Source organism: Spinacia oleracea, chromosome 2, assembly GCF_020520425.1.
Source record: "Spinacia oleracea cultivar Varoflay chromosome 2, BTI_SOV_V1, whole genome shotgun sequence".
Classification (NCBI taxonomy): Eukaryota; Viridiplantae; Streptophyta; class Magnoliopsida; order Caryophyllales; family Amaranthaceae; genus Spinacia; species Spinacia oleracea.
The window spans coordinates 23,183,194-23,196,682 of NC_079488.1; the positions used below are offsets into that span (position 1 = coordinate 23,183,194).

At 30.8% G+C, this 13,489-nt stretch overlaps 1 protein-coding gene across 3 annotated transcripts; it reads right to left on the reverse strand.

Annotated features, from left to right (window-relative positions):
* Positions 1-5,587: 5,587 nt before the first annotated feature.
* On the reverse strand, positions 5,588-9,945 carry LOC110799539 (uncharacterized). Of its 3 annotated transcripts, none has more exons than XM_056836575.1 (4): positions 9,692-9,945; positions 9,100-9,590; positions 6,311-6,563; positions 5,588-6,176 (listed from the first exon to the last, which is right to left on the reverse strand). In XM_056836575.1, the coding sequence occupies exons 1-4, from the start codon at positions 9,807-9,809 to the stop codon at positions 6,130-6,132; spliced, it is 909 nt and encodes a 302-aa protein (XP_056692553.1). In that variant the 5' UTR covers positions 9,810-9,945; the 3' UTR covers positions 5,588-6,129. The 3 variants fall into 3 exon arrangements, with proteins under 3 accessions (XP_056692553.1, XP_021860497.1, XP_056692552.1); XM_056836574.1 differs by having other exon boundaries at positions 5,979-6,176; positions 6,296-6,563; XM_022004805.2 differs by having other exon boundaries at positions 5,588-6,563.
* Positions 9,946-13,489: the final 3,544 nt, after the last annotated feature.

The window sequence follows — 13,489 nt, forward strand, 5'->3', positions numbered from 1 at the left end:
ATGTGAGTTTTCAAGCTAATAATTCGAGTTCGAAATTCAGGGTTTTTCTACATGATTTTTTTTCTTTATTTTCATTTTTTGCTGATGTGGATGCTGAGAATTTTGGTTATTTTTTCACGTTTATTTGACCATTTTAGTTTTTTTAAGATCTAAAATTAAATAAATTTTGGTTTTTTGGCCTAACCTACTTTTTTTGGGTCTGTGTATTTGTGTAGTATGATTGGGAAACCAATTTATGATTTGATTTTGTTTTTTTAGTGCAATTTACTCTTGGTTGATGGAATTTTGTTATTTTTATTTTTAGTGCAATTTCAAACATGTTTTTTTCTACATGATTAAAAATAAGTCATTTCAATGGAAGTGGCATGATTTTTATAATTCTTTGGAAATAACATGATATAATCTTTCACTCTATCTCTTGATTTTGATTGTGGAATTGTTGAATTTAATGGAAAATAGTGTTTTCTATGGTAATTTTCTCAAATTTTGGGAATCATTTCAAGTGAATTGAATTGTTTTTTAAACAGTTTAACTTGGGGTTTTTTTGGATTTAGCAAAAGAGTGCATTTTTCTTGCTATTTTGTTTGATTTCCTGCTGATTTTGTGCAAATAGAAAATGATTCTTTGTTTCCTGCATGCTATTCTGTTTGATTTCTTTAGTTCGTGTTTTTGCTCGTGGAGTTGTTGAATTTCACTGTAAAACGTCTTTTATGTTGTTATTGTGATTTTGTTGTCTATTATGTTATGTTGAAATTGGTTTTTGGTCGAAATGTCCTCAATTTTTGGAATTGAATGTTGGGATTTCAACATTATAGTGAAAATCAGTGTTAGTGATTGTATGGGATTTTACTGTTCTCTGTGTTTAGTAATGTGTTTCTTTGTGATGATTTATTGACTCGTGCTTTAGTTTTTTACATGAACCAGTTTAAATTGGTTTGGGTTGTTGGTAGAAATGTTTTAGAACCTAATAAAATCTGAAATAAAAACCAAATAAATAACAACTTGTGCAGACTAAAAGCATGAACATCAATCATTAATATTTAATTAAAATCAGTAAAATCATGCAAATTACTATTTTGTTTAAGAGATTGGTGCAATTGGCGAACTTAACACCCAAATGAAAATCGAACTTGAAACTGTAACTCTAATCTGTAAAAAACAAAAGAATATTTCAGATTTCTCGATTGATGTAGATTTAAATTTTTTCATGCTTTTAATCAATAAAATCTGAAGTAATTACTTATAATCAAGTAAAAGCTAATCAAGCAATTTACATTTGCTGGTGAATGATATTTTGTTTTTAATGGGGGCATGCGATTTACATTACTCATGCCTTTTATGCTCACCAATGTATACTCACCAAATTATTAGCGACAAACAATGAAATTATAATTATCACCAAATTATCATCAATAATAATCAGCAAATTATATCACCAATGTAAATTATTCGCTTTTAATCAACGATAATTACTTTTATTTAATTTAAAAACTAATCCAGTAATCTGAAATAATGTTGAAAAGTAATTATTCAGCAAATACTTTTTAATGGACTGATTTTTTTCAAGTAATTAAAGAAATTAAAATCAAATAAGAGACAATTTAATTAATTAAATTAGGAGTCGATTTATCAGCGTGAATTCAAATCTGAAATAATTAATTAAATTAGGTTAAAAGGATGGCTATTACTATTATTTTCGTTTGATTGGCACATACCGTATGTTGTTCGTTATTTGATCTCGTTATGAACTTTTAACTCAACTTAAAATCTGCATAAAAACCAATTCAAGTCGATTATTTTCTGATTCATAATTGTAATGACACAAATAACACAAATGTAAACAGAAATTCGTAATTCTCTCAAACATGATTTTAACATAAAAAAATACTACCTCCGTTCCTAAATGATCTTTACGGTTACTATTTGCACGGTAATTAAGGAATTTTGGTGAACATGTGATGGTGGGGTAACAAATGGAAAATGAGTGGCTATAAATTGTCCAACAATGTGAGTGGGTGGAAACTAATATTAAAGTATTGTGAGTGGGTAAGTTATGGTGGGCCAAATAAGAGTAAAAATGGAATAAAGTAGAAGTGTAAAGAACTTTCAGGAACGGACTAAAACGGAAAGCGTAAAGAACTCTTAGGAACGGAGGTAGTATATGAGATGATTTAATTAAAAGCATAAATTAAAATTTGAAATAAATTATAATTTAAATTAATAGAAGCATGAAAGTTACATACCTTGTATTTTGAAATCTGCAATTAGAGTTTAAAAAAATATAAGAGATATTAAAAGCATTAATTAAAATGTGAAATAGTTAATTGGAACTCATAAAAGAAACTTACATACCTTGTGTTTTCAAATATGCAAAATAAATTAACGAAATTATATAAGTTAGACCGATTTAATTCTAATGACAGAAATATTATAAACAGAAATATTATAAACAGAAATATAAGAGATTCATTATTCTCTCAAAAACCCTATAAACATAAAAAAAAAAAAAAAAAAAAAAAAAAATGAGATTATTTAATTAAAACTGTTAATTAAAATTTGAAATAATTAATTTAAATTCATAAAAGCGTGAAAGTTACATACCTTGTATTTTGAAATCTGCAATATTAAACAAACATGAATTAAAATGTGTATTATTTTCTATAAAACATGCTTTTAACATAAAAAAATATAAGAGATTGTTTCATTCAAAGCATGAATTAAAATGTGAAATAGTTAATTGAAATTCATTAAAGCATGAAAATCATACCTTGTATTTTCAAATCTGCAACATAAATTAAAGAAATTATATAAGTTAGACCGATTTAATTCACGAATCATTATTAATTAAAAATTGTTTAATTTCTGTTATGCATACTATAATTCCATGTATTTTATGCATATTACAATTTTAGTGGCCTTATCCTTGTTGGTTATGCATTAATATTCACGAATCTATATTAAAAGTGTTATTTTTTTTTTTTTTTTTCTTGCAAGGATTCGTGAGAAAAGTATACTTACTTGTATAGGAGCAACTTCAAGAACGATGATATGGTTCTTCTGAGAATCAACCTTTGCAAATGATTCTTCTTCTTCTTCTGAGAACTAAAGAACGTTGTTTTTCGGTTCTTGTTTTTTGGTTTTTTTTTCTTTGCAGATTTTGGAGATTTTTTTGGACTGTTTTTTCATTTTACTTTGTAAATTTGTTTTAATTTGGCAATTAGAATAAGCTGTAATAATTTGTAATAATTTTTTTCCTAATGTTTATTTTATTTCCTGATTTAAGTAATCAATCAACCTTAATTTAAGGAGTGCATTCAATTGTTCAACCTATGGGCCGTAATACACGTTTTTGGGCGTTTTATTAAGCCAGGGAAATGAGGTTGGTGAGGTAGATCAAAAAGTAAAACCGGGGAGGGTATTTCTGTAAATTTAATGGTGGACACCAAAAGTTAATTTACAAAAACGCCCTCAGCTCTTCCCTTATAGAATAGAGATATTTTCAAACAAAGTTCGTTCACTAGAAAACTCAATAGTATATATTAAGTTGTCGTTTGTTCAAGCACAGAAAGTATTATTCTCTAGAAATTTGTTTTTCTTTCAGTTTCATGAGAAGTACAAAATGTTGCTTTATTGAGTATACAAGAAAATATATGAGTGGATAGCTAACCGTTAGTATAAAAGTTACGTAATCAACTATTATATGTCTATATATCAAGATATTGTAGCTTTTTTTAGTAGTAAATAGAGGAAGAATAAAATGTGAAAAGGTAAATAAATAAATTGTACATTTAAAAAAAATATATATATGGAGCTACAAGTTATTGTAGCCTACTAATGCGAACCATTATAGCTAAAAATTTGATGTGGCAAATTTAGCTACATCACCTTGTAACTAATAACTAGTGTGTAGCTCGGGCATTGCCCCGGGTTTTGACTTTTATTCGGTTTTTAAAAAAAAATATGTGCACATATATATGGTGTCGTCAGCGAATTACGGTGGTGATATAAGATTATTAGTGGCCGATCAAAAACCTCCGCGATCTGAAACCCCACATCCAAAAATCAAAACAAAGTCGGTTCATTTTCTTTATTAGTAATAAATGTACATTTATAAATTAAGTAATCATTCCCTTTTTATGCATTCAATTTTATTCAACGTATTGTTTATTTTAAAAAGAAAAGATATGATTATATGGAAAGATATTACATAAGGTGTAGTTGGTTAAGATGGTAGGAAGTATAACTTTTAACAAAGAGGTAAAAACGCCTTTTAATATATTAGTATAGATTGGAGTTGCTCTAATTAACGTAGTACCGAAAACTATCCAAATATCAAACACTTGCCTAAATATAATCTTAACAAAATAATCCTGAACAATATAACGAGTACCCGATAACGATTCGATAAGCCGTTATTTTTTTCAATTTAAATATTTTTTGCTAAGAACTCAAATAAAAGTTAATAATAAATGTATAATTTGAGTGAATTGTAATCTCATTAGTAATGTAGTCAAAATCATGTGCTAATGTTGGCATTTTAGTGTTGAATGATATTACATTAATCTAGTTATGAAGTCTATTTTTTCCAATTGGATATCATAACGGGTACCCGATATGCGATCCGAAAATACTGATTCTCGAACTTAACGTTTCGGTTCATGGATGTCAATTTTAGCATTATTGGTAATCTGTTACCTTATCCGATAACCTATATATTCGGGTACCCGACCCATGCTCACCGCTAATCTGAGTAACCCAATTATTAAGGGTCTGTTTGGTAAACAATTTCAGGCACCTTAAATCATTAGGTGCTAATATGATAAGTCACCTTAAACAATTAGGAGTGTTTGGAAGGTAGCTGAAATAAAATATAAGTTGGATAAAGTGACTGATATTGAAACGTTAATCTGATTAACGTTTGAGTTTCAACTCCTGAAATTGTCATTTTTCTTTTTTTAAAAATTGATAATAGAATCCTAAATAATGAAAAAAAAACTGTGAATAATTTGTGAGAGGAGAATTTGCGAGTGTATTTCACCTCTCCCCTAATTCCTCCCAAACACCAAGCATTATCTTTGTTTTTTAACCTACAAAAAATTCTCGTATCTAAGCTCCTTCTTTCCAAATCTTTCTTTGATTTCTAAACAAAAATCATCCTAACATATGGAAAAATAGAAAGAAAAAAAAAAATCAAACAAAAATTGGTGTCAGCGCAATCAATTAGAAAAAACCCGACCTTTAATTTGGAGTCATCATGAGCAACAATGGCAATGGAACATCATCGAGCAACCCATGTCAATTAAACAATGGCAATGGAACATCATCAAACAATCAATTAAAAAATCCTAAGTAACGAAAAAACCCATAATGAAACATTATGTTTCACAATTCACCCCTGTCAATTAGACTACTAAAAATTTCAGGTACTTACAGTTTCAGCTACCTTATCAGTTTCAGCTACCTTATCAATTTCAGCTACCTTATCAGTTTCAGGTATACCTTATCAGTTTCAGCTACCTTATCAGTTTCAGCTCAATTTCAGCTAGTGTTGTCAAACAGACCCTAAATTAATTGGATTAAGGTCAAGTTTTTCTCAACTCGTTTCATGAACGGGCCACATTTACGTTCAAGGATTATCAACTCGTTTATCAACACAAAACAAGCCCAACCCAATGAGTTTGCCAGTTCCTACAGATTACATAAAACAATCTGAAAACAAATTACAATACAGATCATTTATTCACAGGGCAATGGAGGTTCCCATCAAATACACTCATAAAGAACACTGGACAATCTAACTGGACCTCTATTTAGGAAAGTCACAATCAATGATTTCTTTGTTGCTTTCTTCTACTTGTTCTCCAAGTATTTCATTACTGATTTCTTCAACAACAGTAATGTCTAGTTCCTTCTTTTCTTCAACAACAGCTTTTACCAACGGAAGAGTCTTATCTGATTCATTGTTTTCCTCAATTGCAACTTTTTGTGCAGGTGAAAACTTTATCAGTTTTATTCAGCTCCATAACCATTGCAGAGTGTCGTTTTCCCTTCTTATGGGCGGTCATCACTTTCGAGGAGTAAGCTCCGACCTTGCATGCTTCACAAAAGAATTTGAACTTTTTACCCGATTTAGGATCTTCTTGATTTTCCTTTTTCTCTGTACAAGCCTCTTTTTCCTGCACAAAGACTATCTTATTGTCAGTTCCTGGTACTATTTCACTGCCTTCTTTCTCATCCTTCTTCCTAAAGCTTGGGTTGTTAATTGTGCCGGGTACTTTGATGGGCTTGCCTGTACCTGTACTGGTATTACCTATCTTTGGTAACGGGCCAGTACCAAAGCCCGTTCTCTGAGAACTCAATCCATTTTCTCGAGCCTTGTGTTTTTTCCCCTGCAGATGATCATCCAAGGCTCTTTTGCTTGTTGCAGTCACACGACATAGAGCACAACTCCACTCGTCTTTGCTTTTCTGTTTCTTTAACACGGCACATGAACCGTCAACAGCAGCTTCAATTGGTGGTGGTGTTGCTTTACGCTTCAAATGATCAGTTGCATTGGACTTCGCCTGCAATTATGCTCAGAAAAAAATAGACAAGAAAGTAAATGGTGCAAGCCCGATAACATTGCCATTGGTCATTGACTCATTGGCCATGGCACACTGAGTTCCACTTTGCTTCTACAAGCATAAATTCAAACATCAAAAGATGATTCCAAGTAAAAATAAGACAGCAAAAATGGGTTTCGTGATTAATACTCACTAGTAAAGCAAATCACCAAGATACAACAAAAACAGAACGTTATTGGTACACCTTACAAAAAAGTGAAACCAGTGTGGATGGTAACAGGCAAACTCACACACCTATCCACATAGTCGATCGTGGTATCCTTGATTCCTTCACATTACGGATAGCAACAGGCAAACCCAAACTGGCAAAGGTTAAGAACAAGCAGATAGTAGCTTATGCCTAATTGCCTAGGCTGTTATAAAAGCAGGTACGGGTACACAGCATCTTCCTCTGCACCTACCATAAGCTAGTAGGTACCCTATTCTATTCCATTCTAAAAGTCTTGATTCTTTCATCAGTCAATTTCTAAGCCACAACCTAGAGTAAACATGATAAGGTAGCATAAGCTTATAAAAAATGTGGAGTACTTTCAATATTCTCACCAGTCTAACACAAAAAATGTTGCTTAATTCAATAATTATAAACAGAAAATAAACTTAAAACCGTAGAGAAGCATGTCAACAGATTAAAGGTAACAATCAACAAGGTTGACAGTCAAGGTCAACGGTCAAAAAAGGTAAATTCGACCCTTAAGCCATAAAAAAGGAAGTTTCCAGCATATGTATGAACAAAGAAAATGCTGGAGCATGCTATATCTTTTTTAATATATGCCCACTGCTAATTAGCTTGTTTTAATGCAGGTCTTACTGCTGCATTTCACTGCTGAGATCTGCACTTTTTGATAAAGGGAATCATCCATCCTCTGCAATTTCCATGAGGAAATTGATTTACCACTCTAGAGATTTAAGAACTGTTCAAATATAGAACATGTTAACCACCTAAGAAAGGCTTCAAATGACCAGGCGGCCCACACCATTAGACGACAATCCCTACCCCAGGTCTTTGAATCAGCCAAAGAGGAACAGAGTTCAGCCGCCTGAATAAGTCCATTTGACTTTAAAAAATCACACTTCCAAATCACAGTAGCATGACAACCAATTAAATGTATTGTTTAGCAATAGAAAGTTAACAAAATTGATCAAGCAAAAGAGAGAGAAAACCACTTTGACATCAGTATCTAGAAACAGTCAAAATAAATTCAGTATCTGTTCTTGAGATTACCAAGAAATATTGTGATCCATATATATCTAATGCAATGCATCCAAGAAGTAAAATGAAGACTATAACAAAAGAGCTTAAGGATTTGAAGCACAATTAGATTCCGGAAAAGGATGATAAATGATGACCAGGGTCGAAAGAGCAATGTTGGAAGTTCATCCACAATGTGTTTTGAGTGAAAAGTGCGCCATCAGTGGAGCAAAATGGCAAAAGGATGAGAATAATTTGAATTTAGGAGGAAGGAAGCGACCAAATAATAAGAGGAACCGATACGACAAAGAAGGAGAATAGGTGTAGAAACTAGAAATCCTATATGAACATATGCATCGCATGCATGCCCATTTACAATTTGTACGAGTTCTAGTGTAGTAGTGTTTGACTTAGAAGTTAGAAGAGACAGAAGAGCAATTTGACAAACTTTGAAGACTGTTTAGGCTAACTTTCATTGTCATCTTCCTCCCCACACCACATCAGCCACATGCTCAGCATGGGAGCGCTACAAATAGTCTTGACTCCAAATTAATGAAAATAGAGCAGAACCTAGTCCATGTGATTATTCTAAGCCCCAATTTTCTTCTCTTTTAAACAAAAGCAAAAAAAAAGTAGGTAGATAATTTCTCACATAGTAAGTTCATATGGATCACAATGTTTAAGGCTAATCTAGAGAACGGGACTAGAAATTTTCTTGACAAATTTCAAACAGTTACCTCCAATGTCGATGTGGTTTATTAGCTTCCCCTTTCATTTGAACAACTCTCTTCACTTACTACAACTAAACAACACACTTAAAATCGGGGTTGCTAATCTTCACTTCTGATGAACAAGGTAAACATAACTCCAAGCTAGTGTACTAGGTAAAAGCATGATCAGATGAAGATAAAGATCAAATTGAAAACATTTGACACACTAATGAAGTACAGCATGGTGATAATTCATTAATTCCATATACTCTTAAATTAGATAACTTGCACCCTCAACAAAGCACAGTGTTACACAACAAAACCAACAAGTCGATCATCAACAGAGACAAAACAACATAATCTCATTAGACAACACCAATACACTCAAATTTCTGCCATAATAAATTAAAAGTCTGCCTAAAAATCTACAACTAGATCAATGTACATTGGCATTAAATGTAAAAGTAACTTAAATTGTACTTCACCTGACCAGGAACAAATATTATAAAAAAAATTGATTCAATAATAAAACAACTAAAAACTCAAAACAGCAAAAGAAAAAGATGGAGTTACTGACCAAGATAAGAACTTTTTCCTTATTGACCTCCGAGGCAGAACCCTTTATTTCCTTAATTTCCTTCAACCTCACACCCAAAGAAAACCCATTCCCATCCACATCCACACTCCTAGCAACAACAGGATCCCTCTGAAACGGCAGCGTTTGGGACCCAAGAAACCCGACTTCCTGGTGAGGCAAAACCCCAATTGGATGCTCAAAATTCGTCAACAAAGGAACCCTAGTTTCAAACCGCATTGACGATCCAAACCCAAACTCCCCTTCCCCTCTCCTCATCGCCATCTCTCTCTCAAACATCATCTCCCTCCTCACCTCTTCCTCCAAAATCCTCCTCCTATAAACCTCCTCTGCAATGATTTCAGCTCTAATCTTCTCCTTCTCCAACTCCCTCTGTATCGATTCCCGAATATCCTTAGGGTAAGTGTTAGCACGATTAGGGTTAGGGTTTCCATTAAATTCACGGTGTCTCGGGTCTGGACTGGTAAACCCCGCTACAGAATCAACAAAAACTTAATCAAAAATCAAATAAAAACAAGAATAAAGAACATGCAATCAAATAAAAACGAGAAAAAGAAGAAAATACAAACTTCACCTCGAATTGCTTGATGAGTGAAGTAAGAGATGTTATTGACAGTATGATTGGGTAAATTTGGGGCAGAAGGGAAGAAATTTGAAGATCTTTCATCTACAGAACGGAATTTGAAGTCCATGATTTAGTTTTAAGTAGAACTTGAATTGGGAAATTTGATTCTAGGGTTTTTAACAGGGTTTAAGGAGTGTTGTTAACCATGGTAGAAATTCGAAAGTGAAAGTGGAGTGGTATAGGAGAGAGAATATGAAGGTAGAAATCTAGCAAACGTAAAAATAATTAAATTAAATAAATAAACAGAGGGGTTCAATTCTCACAATCCCACTTGTATGGACCCGGTTCATGCTATAATTAGCGTGGACCAGAGTATTTTTGTAAATTAACTATATCTTCATACTAGTAACTACGTAGTATGAAAAAAAATATAAGTCATTTCGATAAGAATAACTATTTTATCCAAAAAGTAACTGTATTTTCTGTAAAGTAACTATATCTTCATAATAGTAACTATGAAAAAATAATAATATAGCCATTTCGATAAGAATAATTATTCCATCTAAAGAGTAATTTTAACTGTAGAACAATTACTACGAACTATATTTTAAAATAAACAATATAATATAGATGCTTTAGAGGTCATATAGTAACTTTTTCGATTATAGTTACTATTATTCCATATAATTACTGAAATAAAAAAAGAGTAACTATATCAAAAGTAAGAATAATTATAACTCTTGAACAATAATTAAGAAAACAGTAACTACATGATTAGTTGTTTTTAGCTACAACATTCTAATTATTTACATCTATTCAATAAGACACATTAAACTCAAATGTTTTTAACTAAAAAGTACTAATCGCCACGTCCGCGTCCCTTCTTTACACCAACACGTCATCTCCTTCGACGTCCGCGTCCTCTCTTTTCTCTACCACGTCCTTAGTTTTTATTGTTGTCAACATTTTCTTCTTCTTCTACTGCTTTTGTTTTCCTTGCAGAAGTTATTCTAGCACAACTTCAATTCTAGATAAATCGTCTTTGTATTTCTGAATTAATAATATATAAACTAAGTTAATAATTTAACATTTAAGTGTGAAAAAATGACATAGTAACTATGTAAAACATATAGTTTCTATTATGCATCATACAGTAACTCTTAGAATTAATGATGGTAAGATATTCACAGAATTGGAGATATAGTTATTGCATGTTATAGTCATAATAACATAGTCACTCTTATTACTAATAACATAGAGACAAAAAAAAAAGAACATAAAAAGAACAAAATGATAACATAGTAACTATTAAAAACATATAGTTACTATTATACATGATATAGTATATTTTAATATTAATGATAGTCATATATAAGCAGAGTTGCATATATAGTTATTGTTATGATCATATAGTTAATGTGATCATATCGTAGTAACTCTTATTAATAATAACATAGAGGACAACAAAGAACATAAAAAGAACATTATAATATACTTAATAACTATATCAAACATATAGTTACTATTATACAAGATATAATACCTATAAATATTATTCATGGTCATGTAGTCACATAGTTGCAGACATAGTTGGTGTGATAATAATATAGTAACCCTATTACTAAAAATATAGAATAACATCAAAAACATGCACATAACATAATAAATTAAAATAGTAACTATTTCAAACATATAATAACTATATAAAACATACAAATACTATTGAAGAAAATAAACATATGGTAACTAATCATGATAAAATAAACATAATATTTATTTCAAACATATAGTAACTATTGAAGAAAATAAACATATGGTAACAAATCTTGATAAAATAAACATAGTACTGGCCTATTTCAAAAATATAGTAACTATATAAAACATATAGGGACTAATATTGTAATATATTAACTATTGTACACATATAGTAACCATTATAATCATATAGCCACTATCTAAGAAGCGAACAAAAACATACTCTAAATAACATAGTACATAATGTAATTGTATAGTAACTATTATCAAAAAGTCACTATAAACTGTTCATATATAACATAATAACTATCTTAAACACATAGTTACTGTTTTAAACTTATAATAACTTTCTAAAAATATAGTAACTATTTTAAACACATAGTTACTATTTTAAAGTTATAGTAACTTTTTTAAAAATATAGTTACTCTAAAAACTACTACTAACATAAACACAACGAACATTCCAGTGACTATTAAAAACACTATTTCGCAACATAAATTAAAGGTAATTGTATCATTTATATACTAACTATGTGAAACACTAACCCTAATTTCAACAAAACAACAAACATTTCAAATCACTCAACAAAATAATAACTATTGTACACATATAGTAACTATTGTACACATATAGTAACCATTAAAATAATATAGTAACTATTGTACACATATAGTAACCATTAAAATTACATAGTACATCTTTAAACCATATAGTTATTGTATTACTCATATAGTTACTATTTAAAATCGTGAAGTCACTGATCGAATTCGCGAAGTGAAAACGATATTTCGACAAAACACAAACATTAATTTCTCCAAAACAACAAATATTTTCAATTTTAAATAAAAAATAGACTTAAAATTCTTTAAAAAACAACAAACCGAGATGTGATCTCTATAAATTCTTGCGAAGATTTGTAGACGAGCGCAAATTCTTCGATTCGATTTCGGCAACGACGGACCTCCTTCTTGATCTACTACTTCCTCCAATTTTTCCTCATCTAATAGATCCAATTATAAGAATTATAAGATAATTACGAAGAAAATCGAACAAAATCTAAAAATTTGGGCTAAATTTTGAAAAGCATAGAGAGAAAATGAAGAGAGAGAAATGAAAGAGAAATGAACAGAATGTAGATCTGAAATTTTGAAAAATAAAAAAGTTTAAAACGTATATAAAGTGGGATAGACACAAATCGCATTGAAACTCTACAAAACACATAGTAACTCTTTAAAACAGATAGTTACTATAATACGCATATAGTTACTATTTAAAATCACAAAATAACTGTCACGTGACAGTTACACATATTGCCCATACAAATTACTCTGTTGCCCTGATCCACGCTAAGTTAGCGTAGACCAGATTTATATTAGTGTAAATACAATTCTCAAGGTGTTCGTTTAATCTTTTTTTATTAAATTCTTTTAGTGGAATTTATTTTACTTATGACGACATTATTAAAGTTTCCGTTTTTGGGCTGGACATAAATATGGAATATTGTTTAACTGAAGGATTTGGGCTTTGTTTGGTTTGGTGGGAATTAAATTCTTATTCCAAGAAAATTCTTTGCTCAAATCATGTCATAAATTCACAATGTTGTCATACAAATTGTTTAATGTTATGAAATATTGGGTGGATGCCCATTATACCCCTAGTATATTTCCGGAATATTCTAGATCTTAGGGTTTATGGTTCCCCAAGCGAACCCTATTCTATTGTATGTATATATATACCCCATTGTTCATGGAATAAGATACACAGTTCTCTCCCAATTTCTCCTCCCTTATCGTTATATTTCACAACACATTATCAGCACCATTGCTCACAATTTAATGATAACATTGGAAACAAAAAAAAAACAAAGGAGAATACAATTACCGGTCCGCTCGAGTTAAGCGAAAACCATCACTCGATGTGAGTATTATGTTTGAGATTTGCTTCCCTAATTACTTTGTTTTCGAATCATGAGTTTTTATTGACATGCTATGAGTTTGTTGAATTTGTATATTATTAATTTGATATTGGAGTTATATGATGTGGCGCTACTT

Coding starts and splice junctions, on each gene's coding strand:
- LOC110799539 (XM_022004805.2), bottom strand. CDS start 9,809: ATGGACTTCAAATTCCGTTCTGTAGATGAAAGATCTTCAAATTTCTTC. Junction 9,591..9,691: donor CACTCATCAAGCAATTCGAG/GTGAAGTTTGTA, acceptor TTGATTCTGTAG/CGGGGTTTACCAGTCCAGAC. Junction 6,564..9,099: donor AGGAAAAAGTTCTTATCTTG/GTCAGTAACTCC, acceptor GCATAATTGCAG/GCGAAGTCCAATGCAACTGA.